This window comes from Physeter macrocephalus, chromosome 21 (genome assembly GCF_002837175.3).
Source record: "Physeter macrocephalus isolate SW-GA chromosome 21, ASM283717v5, whole genome shotgun sequence".
Classification (NCBI taxonomy): Eukaryota; Metazoa; Chordata; class Mammalia; order Artiodactyla; family Physeteridae; genus Physeter; species Physeter macrocephalus.
In genome coordinates this window covers 119,518,235-119,531,452 of record NC_041234.1, presented here as the reverse complement: position 1 = coordinate 119,531,452, position 13,218 = coordinate 119,518,235, and the positions used below count along the sequence as shown (strand labels likewise).

The following is a 13,218-nucleotide window of genomic DNA, read 5'->3' as shown; positions in this document are numbered from 1 at the left end:
AGTTCATGCAGCTCAATATTAAAGAAACAAACAACCCAATCCAACAATGGGCAGAAGACCTAAATAGACATTTCTGCAAAGAAGACATACAGATGGCCAAGAAGCACATGAAAAGCTGCTCAACATCACTAATTATTAGAGAAATGCAAATCAAAACTACAATGAGGTATCACCTCACACCAGTTAGAATGGGCATCATCAGAAAATCTGCAAACAACAAATGCTGGAGAGGGTGTGGAGAAAAGGGAACCCTCTTGCACTGTTGGTGGGAATGTAAATGTATACAGCCACTATGGAGAACAGGATGGAGGTTCCTTAAGAAACTAAAAATAGAATTACCATATGACCCAGCAATCCCACTACTGGGCATATACCCAGCGAAAACCATAATTCAGAAAGACACATGCACCCCAATGTTCATTGCGGCACCATTTACAATAGCCAGGTCATGGAAGCAACCTAAATGCCCATCGACAGATGAATGGATAAAGAAGATGTGGTACATATATACAATGGAATGTTACTCAGCCATAAAAAGGAAAGAAATTGGGTCATTTGTTGAGACATGGATGGATCTAGAGACTGTCATACAGCGTGAAGTAAGTCAGAAAGAGAAAAACAAATATTGTATATAACGCATATATGTGGAACCTAGAAAATTGGTACAGATGAACCGGTTTGCAGGGCAGAAATTGAGACACAGATGTAGAGAACAAACGTATGGACACCAAGGGGGGAAAGCTGCAGGGGGTGGGGGTGAGGGTGTGATGAATTGGGTGATTGGGATTGACATGTATACACTGATGTGTATAAAATTGATGACTAATAAGGACCTGCTGTATAAAAAAATAAATAAAATGAAATTCAAAAATTAAAAAAAATCTATTATTCATGGTTCCTGTTTCTATGTTCATAGGTGTTCTCATATTAAACCACTTCTCATCACCTGCACTGCTACTATTCTGGCTCAGGCCACCATTGTCTCTGGCATATCAAACTGTAATAAACCCCTGATTTCCCTCTCTCTACTCTCATTTCCCTACAATCTGTTATCTACAGGCTGGCAGTGATTATATATATGATACACACACACACACACACACACACACACACACACACACACACACACACAAACACAACCCCCAAAGTAGAGAAAATGGTTTAATGGAACCTCATGTATCCATCACCCAGCTTCAAAAATTATCAACTTGTTTTGCCCAATTTTATTTAATCTATATTTCTACCCCTCACCCCAACTGTTCCCTCATTTTCTTGCTTTTTCTTGATTAAACTTATTGTCCGTTTTCTATATTGTTTTTGTGTCAAAGCAACCTGTTTTGGATTTTGTGCATCATCTGTATTATTTTGTTGTTGTTTTCTGTTTCACTGATTTTTGCTTTTGTGTAGATTATTTTTTTCTTTACTTTTCTTGGGATATTCTCTGTTCCTGGTTTCTTGAGGTAGATTAGCTTATGGTTTTCCCTTTTTAAAAGACCATCTTTAAGGCTTCTTTATGGCTATCAATTTCCTTCTAAGCAGCACTTGAGGAGTTGAATACAAGATTTCATTTATAAGCATTTTCACTGTTGTTCAGTTCTAAGTATTTTCTAACATCCTTTATGGTTTCTTCTTTGTCTTCTTCAAAAAAATTTAGCGGGGCTTCCCTGGTGGCGCAGTGGTTGAGAGTCCGCCTGCCGATGCAGGGGACACGGGTTCGTGCCCCGGTCCGGGAAGATCCCACATGCCGCGGAGCGGCTGGGCCCGTGAGCCATGGCCAGTGAGCCTGTGCGTCCGGAGCCTGTGCTCCGCAACGGGACAGGCCACAACAGTGAGAGGCCCGCATACTGCAAAAAGAAAAAAAAAAATTAGCGGGTTTTCTAATTTTCAAATGTAATACTTTATTATTTCTAATTTAATGCCTCATATTGAAACAAGATGGTCTATAGGATATGAAATCTTTTTTGTGTTTCTTGAGATTTGCTTTATGGCTTAACATATGATCATCTATTTTTGGTAAAAAAAATACTGTTTGTTTACTAAGTGTTAAGTCTATGTGTTTTCCTTACTTTATGCTTGTCAAAAGGATTCTTCACTTATTTTATCATACAAATTATTGGTTCGATTGGTCTTTCATTTACTGAGAATCTAAGGGTTTGTCATTTTCTCCTTGTAATTCAATTTTTGCCTTACATACTTTGAGTCCATGTTATCCATACATAAAAATTAAGAATTTTTTTACTTGATATACTCCATTTTTTAGTGTAATATTTCATCCTGAACAAAAGTGTTAGTCTTACAGTCCCTGCTGTCTGTATTTTATAGTTCTATGACTTTATTTTGATTAGGATTTACCCATACATATGTTTCCATCACTTCATTTTCAACTTGTGTTTTTATGTGCCCTTAAGGTGTGACTCTTGTATATACATAACATACAGCTACATTGTTTATTTATCATTAGATTATATTGTTCATTTCTACTATCTTATTTTATATATGCTTCTCCCCCATGTTTTTATATGCTTTATTTTTTCTTGCCTTCTAGGGGATTGAAGCATTTTCTATATTCCCCTTTGTTTTTTCTCTACTCTTTTGTAAGTTTTGCATTTTATTTCTAGTATATTCTTAACGGTTACCTTAAATGTTGATATATATACTTGACCTTAAATTTAATATCTCCACTCTCCTCCCAAATAGTACAAGAATATATTAATCCATGTATTCCTACTCCTTCCTTCCATTTGGCTTACTGTAGTTATTTATTCCACTTTGTTTTTATAGTCCTTAACATCATTTGTAGAGAGCCATTATTTGTTTAGTTTACCCATAGGTTTGTCAACAGTTGTGCTCACCATTCCTTCTTGAATCTTCCTGCTGGTTTCATTTTCAACTATATGACAAACTTCTTTCAGTAGCTCCTTTCCTGAGGATTCATTCAAAAATATTTATAAACCAGCTACTATTGGTCAGGTAGGATTGTAGGTGCTAGGAATATAGCAGTGAACTGAAGAAAATCTCTGCTCTCATGCAGCATCCAGGCTAGTGGAATGAGAGGAAGAGTAAGCAAATAAAAATACATTTTATCAGAGCTATCTGACAAAATAATGCATGAAGAAAAATAACACATGGTAAGGGGAAGATATGGAGACTCCTGAATGAGGCCTGAATACTGTGAGTGACCCAACCATGGGAAAATATTATCTTATTTATCTAAACTCATCTTTATTTTGAAACCACTCTCAAATGATAATCTATTTGGCTATAGAATTCTTTTGGCTTCCATTGTTTTTTTCAAGAAGTCTGCTATCAAACTGCTATTTCTTTGTAGATAATATGTCTTTTCTATTTTGTTGTTTTTAAGATCTCCTCTTTGGTATTTTTCAAATCCACTATGGTTGGCTTGGATATATTTTTTTTATACTGAGCTTGCAAGTGGTTAAGGTTCTTGAAGCTAAGGATGCTTATATTTCAACAATTCTGAGAAACAGTCATCCATTAGTGCTTTATTGTTTTTCCCCCATTTTCTCTATTCTCCCACTTTAGAACTTTGTTAGAAATATACACTGAACAATTTTCCTTCACATGTATTTTCCAGTTCACTAATCTCCCTTTAATAATATCTAATCTTCTGTGTAACATATCCATTGAGTTTTTAGTTTCAGTGACTCTTTTTCTTTCACAGAATATCTAATTCAAGTAGACCTTTTTAAAATCTTATTTTTCTTGTTTTTACCCCATAATGTTTGGATCTATTCTCATGTTCTCAGTCTCCTTTGATACTTTTATCATTTTAATTATAGTTCCTTTATAATATCTATTTGATTATTCTGTTATGTGAGGTTCTTGGAAGGGGTATAGTTCAGCTACATGTTGTATCAGCTGACTCTTGCTTATTACCATTTCCTTAGGTGTTTCGTTGTTGTGGATTGTGAACTTCTTTTCAGCAAGCATGTATTTATGGCCATGTCTCTTTAGAGTGTTTGCTTTTGTAAGTCAATCTAGAGGTATCCCCATCCTGAGACCTATTTTTATGTTAATTTCTTAGCTTTTAAGCCCCAAAGCAGGTGTACATTTAAATATTGATCTCATATAAGATTAGGCTTGAAGTTGCTAAATCTCAGTAGAAATGCTTCCCCTAAACTCCTCTCCATTTCAGAATTCATGCTTGGATAGACAAGTTTCCTTTCTGAATTTTCATGTTGTGGACTGGTTTTATCTAGTTTCTTTTATGTAATTCACCCTTCTCCTGAGGTTGGCGCCCTTCAGGGTCTTGCTTTTATGTGGGAGTCTAATTCCAGCTTTAAACCTGGCATAGTCCTGGCTTACACCTGTTGTCCTGATATAACTATTGATAAAGCCTCCTCTCTCAAAAGTGTTCCAGTTTAGACAACAAATTATATAATCTCCTAATCATTAGGTAGGGATATTCTTGGTGTGCTGGAGGAGAAGAAAAGCCAGACTGGCTAATTTGTAGAGCTACAGGTGGTTGGAGAAGAGCTTAGAGAAGAAGACAAGGGTCAGTTTATGAAGTACTTTCTAAGGAAGAGAAAGGTATTAGAATTTATTCCAGGTATAACTGGAAACCATTAAGGAATTTTAAGCCAAAGGATTTTAAGTAGCTTCTGGTTGCTTCTTTGTTTTACCTGACTACCTAGATGTGTCCCCCATGCCTTGTGTAGTTTAGTCGTCAGTCAAAGCAGAGTTTCTACTCAGATTTTGGGACTTACCCTCTCAGTGGTTTTGTTTTTCTCCAAGGCTTCCCCCTGCATTTTCAGCTCTTTGGCCAGCTTTGAGCTCTGTCTTCTGAGGTATTAAGCCAATAATTTTTCTGATTTCTGCCTAACTCACAAACATCACCCACCACAGTTTTGTCATCTGTCATTTAGTGGAAGACTCCCCTATTGTTTCTGCCTGCATTTTTTTCCATAGCCCCAGAGTTTTCACTATGTATGTAGTGGTCAGCCAGGTTTGGGGGCAAAGTATATACTCAGATTTGGGGTCCTATCCCCTCTGTGACTCTCTTGCTTCCAGGACTCCCACTCCTAAATTTCCATATTATTGGCCACTTTGAGCCATTAAGGCTGTGGTATCTGCCACAGAAATTCTAGGTTTGGGAGAGGACCTTTAGAAAAGAAAAGCCACAAACACAATTTTAACCTGTTGCTGCTGCCATCTTTTTTTTTTCTAAACATCTCTCTTTTATTGAAAACACAGCAAGATGAAAGAATAAAATGGATTTGAATACATCCCTTCCACACAGATTTGTTGAGGGCATGGTACTAAGGATACAGTAGTGAATAAGACACAGTCCCTGCCCTCAAATGTGCTAAAGTTTAGACATGAAACATGTCAGTTCTTCCCCCTCTTCTCTACACTCCTACCGTCTCTGGAAGGAAACCTAGGGCTGTCATCAAATCTCTGGTTGGCTTTTTCCAAAAGCTCCAATATCCCAAGGTTTCAGATCGGTGGGGCTGAGACTCTTTAGGAGCTAAAGTGAATTCAAGAGATTGCCTAAAAGTGAAAGTTCCTCTAGTCTCAGCATTCTCAGGTTTTTGTACTATAAATCATTATCCAACCTATTTATTATCTAGTTCCCAAGCTGTTAGCATATATAGTGCCTTTTTGCAGATAAGGAAATGTATCCCCTCTAGACAAATTGCATAAATGTGGCTCCTCTGTGGACCAATTAGGGAAAGGCTCCCTTCCTACAGGCTTCAGCCCCTCATCAGGGTATGCGGTGCCTTGAGCACATGTGCTGCCATCTTTCAAGACTAAACTTTCTTCAAGTTTTTGTCTGCTTTCAATCATTCCCCATTGGTTTCAAATAGTCTGTATATCTATCTAGCTATATATCCATAATTTTTAGTTCAAATTTTATAATTAATAGCTATAGGAAGGTATATCCAAATGATTTAGTCTGCTGTTACCAAAACCTGGAACATTTATTGTAACTTTAATTTATGTTTAGATGAACAGCAATTTTGAAAATGTTCTCCATGTTTATTAGCAATTTTTATCCATTTCATGAGTTTTCTGTTCATGTCATTTACCCATTTTTCTATTTGTGTGTTTGTTTTTATCTTATCTGTAAGAGCTCCTTATTTATTGAAGATAATAAGATATTAATTCATTAGACATATTGTTAGAGAATCAAATGAAATGTGTTTTAAAATTTAAGATTTTAGTTTTATGGTAATTGTTATATTGGCCTTTGATGTTCATATGGGATCATTTAGTAGAAGAGATAAGGTAAGGAGTTTGCTCTTATTAGAGATGCCACTGCATAGAGAAGGGAGCTCTTTCCTTTTCATAAGGCAAAGTCTTGTGTTCAGCTTGCATGATGTGCAGGGCAGTGTTGGCAGTGATCTTCCTAGGCAAAATCTTGTCAAACATATTATCTATGTACTTACTGATCACCATGACATTTTTTCTCAATCATCATCATTTGCCCTACTTACTAGTAACTACTGTTAAGAGACTGCTGCTTCTCTGCATCAGAGGAAATACTGCAAAGTAATTAATATTTGCTAAGGACACTGTGGGTCCCTACCAGAACGCAACTGAAACACTGTTCTCTCTCTTTTTGTCCTTAGGAGTACACCATTGATGTATTTTTTCGACAGACATGGCATGATGAAAGACTGAAATTTGATGGACCCATGAAGATCCTTCCACTGAATAATCTCCTGGCTAGTAAGATCTGGACCCCTGACACCTTCTTCCACAATGGCAAGAAATCAGTGGCCCATAACATGACCACACCTAACAAGCTGCTCAGACTGGTGGACAATGGAACCCTCCTCTATACCATGAGGTCAGAAAGTGGCGCAGCTCATCTAAAGTATACTGGGGTAGGACCAGGATTGAAATCAGCATGTTTTAAGCTATCCATTGAAAATTCTGTCAAGGTTACAGATTAGAAATGCACATATAGGCATATACTTCCTAATACATTTGCAGGTATGCACACTTTCAGACGTATATATTATAGACACAAGTATAGAGAGTTGGCCAACAGGCACATGAAAAAATCCTCATCATCACTAATTATTAGAGAAATGCAAATCAAAACCATAATGAGGTATTACCTCACACCGATAAGAATGGCTATCATTAAAAAGTCTACAAACAGTAAATGCTGGAGAGGGTGTGGAGAAAAGGGAACCCTCCTACACTGTTGGTGGGAATGTAAATTGGTACAGCCACTATGGAGAACAGTATGGAGGTTCCTTAAAAAACTGAAAATAGAGCTAACATATAATGCATCACTCCCACTCCTGGGCAGAGGAGTATCCAGAAAAAACAAAAACTCTAATTTGAAAAGATAATGTGCACCCCAATATTCATAGCAGCACTATTTATAATAGCCAAGACATGGAAACAATACAAGTACCCACCAATAGATGATTGCTTTAAGAAGATATGATACACACACACACACACACACACACACACACACACACACACACACACAATGGAATATTACTCGGCCATAAAAAAGAATGAAATATTGCCATTTGCAGCAGCATGGATGGACCTAGAAAATATCATACTAAGTGAAGTAAGTCAGGCAGAGAAAGACAAATACTATATGCTATCACTTATACATGGAATCTAAAAAATAATACAAATGAATCTCTATACAAAACAGAAATAGACTCAGAGACTTAGAAAACAAACTTATGTTGACCAAAAGGGGAAAGGGAGGGGAGAGGGATAAATTAGAAGTGTGGGGTTAGCATATACACACTACTATATATAAAATAAACAACAAGAACGTACTGTTATAGCACAAGAAACTATATTCAATATCTTATAATAACCTATAATAGAAAATAATCTGAAATATTTATATGTATATAGGTGTATGTATATAAATAAATATGTGTGTATATATATATATATATATATATATAAACTGAATCACTTTGCTGTATACCTGAAACTAACACAATATTGCAAATCAACTATATTTCAATAAAAAATAGAGTTGGCCATATGAACATTTTCAGACACACAGAGATATACATTCACAATGTATAAATGTTTATGCATACTCAGAGACGTGTAGACCAATACACAGGCATATACATAGTCAAGGGCATTTAAATACACAGACTTACAGCCATATACACAGGCATGAACGCTGTGACAGTCAGAATAGCCTAGGTTTAACTGCAGCAACAAACTATCCGTATGATGCAGAATTGTGAGAATCAAGTGAGATGATGTTAGCTATTTTCTGAAACGTACAATGTTACATATATAAATACAAAATTATAGCAACATATATTTTATGCCACATTGTGTGGAAATGCTGAGGAGTTTCATATAAGTGAATTTCCACACAACTTAAGAATATAACTTTTAATATATATATGAATATATATTATATATATAATGTATTTCATACTTTTCTGCTCCCAAAGCATAAAACCATCACAGTTTTATGTTTTTCATGACTCATTATCATTAGAGTTTTTAGGTATGTAAATTTTGCTTTTAAAAGAATAATTTTGAACACATTTCCAGTTCAGTAAGATTCTTTGCCCCAACACTAAAAACTTTCTTGGTTCTTGCTGTCAGTTGTCACTTCCTGAAGCTGCCTACCACATTAATGAGTGATCTTTCAGTGCAGGTTCTGTGCATTTGTTATTATCCACAATGAAACTCAAATAATGCATACCTGGTAAATATGTGATGAATACATGAAGTGTGCTTGCCTGTATGCTAGTCCTTCATTACTTTAAATGTACTATTTATTGATGTGCTTCTGAAAGAATTTGGGAGACAAGAAGATGGCCAAGGAAAAATGGATAGCAAGTCAATTGTTAGAAGTTGAATTAAAGAGGAGGAGCTGAGAGAGTAGAGGAAAGAATGATGGAGAAAAGCGAAGAGGATAGAACTGGGAAGAATAATGTGGAGAAGAGATCAATAAAATTAACATATATATCTATTTTATTGGTCTATTCCCAGAACTTTTATGCACACACACACACACACACACACACACACAGATGAATCAATCAAGGAGAAATGGGTAGAGGAAAGAGAGACTATGAGAGGAGAGAAAAAGAGTAGAAAATTTGAGAAGATAAGGCAGAAGATGAAATAAAATAAAAAGGCTAGATATTATTATATCCTAAAAGAAAAAGGAGAAATTGGAGTAAAGTATGCAGTAAATGAGAAGAAAGAAAAGAAGACATGCAGAAGTAGGGAAAGGGACACTGGAAGGAGAGAAATTGTTGATGGAAGAAAGATTAGTATTTTTCATCCATTCATTTATTCATTCACCAAACATGTTTTGACTTCCTAATATATACATGGCCCTGGACTAGGTTCTGGCTATGCAAACATTAAGAAGATATGGTCTTTGTCCTTAAGACAGTCACAATATAATACAGGGAAAAGGCTAATAGATAACCACAAAAAATTAACTGAAATGATAAAGTTATGAGTAATTATGAAAGAATAGAAAAGGGTCACCTAACTCATTCTTCTGGATCAAGTTGAGCAAAGAGTCCCTGGATGAGGCAACACCTAAGTTCCTGATTATTAGTATTGGCATTCATTTTTGCTTTATTAGATAAGTAGAATGTAGTCAAGAAAATTGTATGTGGAAAGTGGAGGGAAGAGAGGAAGGATATTCCGGGTAGAGAAAACCAACTGAGCAGTCGCAGGAAATTGAATCGTATATTATAAGCAAGACAATGAGGTGGTCAATTTTTTAAAATGTTATATATGGCCTCCTAGTTACTGTGTAAAGAATGCATTTGTAGGGAACAAGACTGGAAATAGGAAAGCTGGTTAGAAGACAGATTAAATAGTCTAGATGAGGAGTGGTGAAGTTCTAATTCAGAGCAGTGGATTAAGATGGAGACAGGGAGATACACTGAGGAAATAGACAGTAAAAACAGCCAATGTCAGAATGAGAGCAAAGAGGAGGAATTAAGGTAGAAGTCACCCAGGTAAAATGGGGACTGATGGTATTACGAACTGGGGTAGATCATATGAGATTTAGGAAAAATTTAGATAGAATAAATCTGTGAGGTTAATTTTGGACAAGATAAGCTAAGAAGATTGTAGATTATCCAGGGACAGAAGTCTAACAGTAGTTTGATATTCAAGTCATAAGATCAGGAGAGAGACACAAGCAAGAGATGTAAAGTTTGGTATTGTCAGTATGGTGGGACAACCATGTGAATGCATATGATCACTTCAGGAAAGTATGTAGAGTGAGAGGAAAATCATGCCAAGCATCCAGTCATGTAGCATCACTATCATTAAAGCAGAAGGGAAGAAAGAGGAACCTATGATGGAGACCAAAATAGCAAAGAAAGGAAGGTGTTAATAGAACCACTAGTGTGTAGTATCTTGAAAGCTAAGTGTGGTAGTCAATACTGCTGCTTCCAATATTTCCAGTTCACTTCCCTCTGGGTATATGTTAGTATTTCACTTCCATAGAGCCTTAGATGAATGAATTGCTTTGGCTAACCAAATGTGAGTGGAAATAACATATGTGATTTCTGAGGGAGGATTGGAAACTTTTATTTATTTTTTGTTTTTTTAACATGTACATTTCTTTATTTTCATCTCTGTGCAAAAGTTTTGCAGTTAGTGGAATCTATTATAACTGTTTCCATATCAGTACCTTCTGGAAACACAGTGATGACTCAGGAACCAGAATGTTGTTCTTTTTAATTCATAAAATTAAGTATCATTTTACTCAGGATGAATTTGCAGCACTGGTCATAAAGTTCATTTATCTTTTTTTAAAAAGTATAGTTGATTTACAATGTTGTGTTAGTTTCAGGTGTACAGCAAAGTGATTCAGTTATATATATTTTTTCAGATTCTTTGACATTATAGGTTATTACAGGATATTGAATATAGTCTCCTGTGCTCTACAGTGGGTCTTGTTGTTTATCTATTTTGTATATAGTAGTATGTATCTGTTAAGGATTGGAAACTTTTAAGAGCCAGTACATGATTTTCCATATTCCTCTCCTCTGGCCACAGTGAGTAGCATTATGCCAGGTGGCCTTGGCTCTATCACTCTGTGTCCCTTATTAAATATAACATAGAAGAGAACATCCCTCCCCACAACCTGAGATAGACAAATAGTGTGAATGAGAAAGAAACCTTTGTGGTTTTAGGACACTGATACTTTAAGATTGTTACTGAATATTGATTGAACACATTTTGGCTAATATATTGAAAGGGTAAAGGGTTTCATAAAGATGGGAGTGATCAGTAATAATAATACAATAATAGCATAATAAGTACAATAGTTGCCATCAATATAGTACTTACAATGTGCCAGGCATTTTTATAATCATTCTACTTTTATGATCTTCATAACAAGTCTATGAGATAGATACAATTATTCCAACTTTACAGGTGAGGAATCTGAGACACAGAGTGAGTAACATTTTCTAAGATCACCTAGGTAGTAAATGGTCGAGCATTCATACTCTGGCAGTTTGGCTGCAGTTTTATGCTCTTTACTATTACTTATACATCTTTACAATATTGTTGGCTATTACAAAGATATCTACTAATATAGAGAATTGAAAGTATGTATTAGGCTTGGTAACATGGACAACACTGGTGTTCTTCACATACACTCTTTCAATGGAGTGATTAGTGCAATGAGGAGTTTTTATGAGTTGGCGTAGATGTAGTGGAGATAGCGAACATAGAAAATACTTTCTGGGAACTTGCTTGAAAATTAAAGGGATGGGTATATAATAGATATATTCAGGGGTAAAGGAAATAGTTATTTTTTTTTGAATGGAGAGACTGGCACATATTTGTGAGATAGCTGGAAGGGGCTAGTAGAAAGGCAAAGATTGAAGATACAGTAGAAATAGGGTTTTTCTGACATCAGGTTCCCAGAGAATACTGTCAGGAGATGGTATCCAAACTAACAGGGAAAGTTTTACTTGTAAAGGAAGAGGGATACCTGTTCTGACACTGCATGAAAGGACATGAAATTAGACATAAATGTTGAAAAGGAGGTAGGGAGGATAGGACAGAGTAAAAGTCTGAATGGTTATAATGTATGAAGGAGAATTTGAAGAGATTAGATCATAAGTGGAGGAATAGATAGAAGAGAGATATACTTGTAATAAAGTGCATAAAGAGAAGAGTTTGAAGAGGTGATGACAGTGTACACAACTGTGGAAAGAATGGAGCGGAGTAGATATAAACAGAAGAGAGGATGTATGGAATGAGGTGGTTGGAGGGAAGAGTGATGGGCAGAAAAGGAACACGTAGAGACTGAGAATAATAGAGGGAAAGAAACAGAATGAATGAGAACAGGATAGTGGAGAAACTGAATAATAAAAGGAAAAGAGAATAGAGGATAGGCTTAAGTTTTGGAGGAGGAATAGGAAAGAGAGAAGAAAGGAGATGGGAGGATAGGAATGTTGAAATATGAAGAAGAGAGGATGCAGACTGAGGAGGGCAGAAGATTAGTCACCTGAAAATAGAGTTGGATGAATGGGAAGATGACCATTAGGTCCTTCATTCTAGTCTGAATTGGACAAGAAAGTGGAGTTCGATAAGACAGAAGTCTATGCAGAATGCCCTTGTGCTTATTCTGAAGGACAGAACAGAGGAGGTGCAGAAGTTCAGAAGCATGATGAAGCTATTGGTTCTCTTACACAGTAAATGCTTCACCGTTGACCCAGGAAGGTGGATCCAGAGGGAAACCTAGGTTCAAAACTTAAAATAAGAGCTTGACTCTATTTATCACCCCATAATTTATCTGTCTAGTGACCTTTTGCAAGGCACAAATTATCTGCTTTCTCATTTTGATAATAATGTAGCTGCTGCCTGTCTTGTAGACACATGAAAAGCACAAATTGGATAAGGTCTGAAGAATACTTAGAATTTTTCAGGAAATGTCATTCTACAGCATTCCTATCATTATTTTGACCCTTAGAAATAGTATCTGGATTCCATAGGAAAATTAAAGAAGGACAACTTTTTAGAAAAATCTGACCAAGCATTGCATGGCTACATAACTAGGACAGTTTAGAATCAAGCCTTCCCTTGCTTCATCTTGGGACCTCAAGACAACCATAAAAATGCAGGCCAGGGCTTCCCTGGTGGCGCAGTGGTTGCGCGTCCGCCTGCCGATGCAGGGGAACCGGGTTCGCGCCCCGGTCCGGGAGGATCCCACATGCCGTGGAGCGGCTGGGCCCGTGAGCC

At 36.4% G+C, this 13,218-nt stretch overlaps 1 protein-coding gene across 1 annotated transcript in view; it reads left to right on the top strand.

Moving 5' to 3' along the window:
• Window positions 1-13,218, top strand: part of GABRA3 (gamma-aminobutyric acid type A receptor subunit alpha3) — a 268,649-nt gene that overhangs the window by 169,732 nt on the left and 85,699 nt on the right. Inside the window, exon 5 of the mRNA XM_024116769.3 lies at window positions 6,594-6,814. Within this exon, the coding sequence (XP_023972537.1) occupies window positions 6,594-6,814 (221 nt within the window). The remainder of the gene's footprint in view (window positions 1-6,593; window positions 6,815-13,218) is intronic.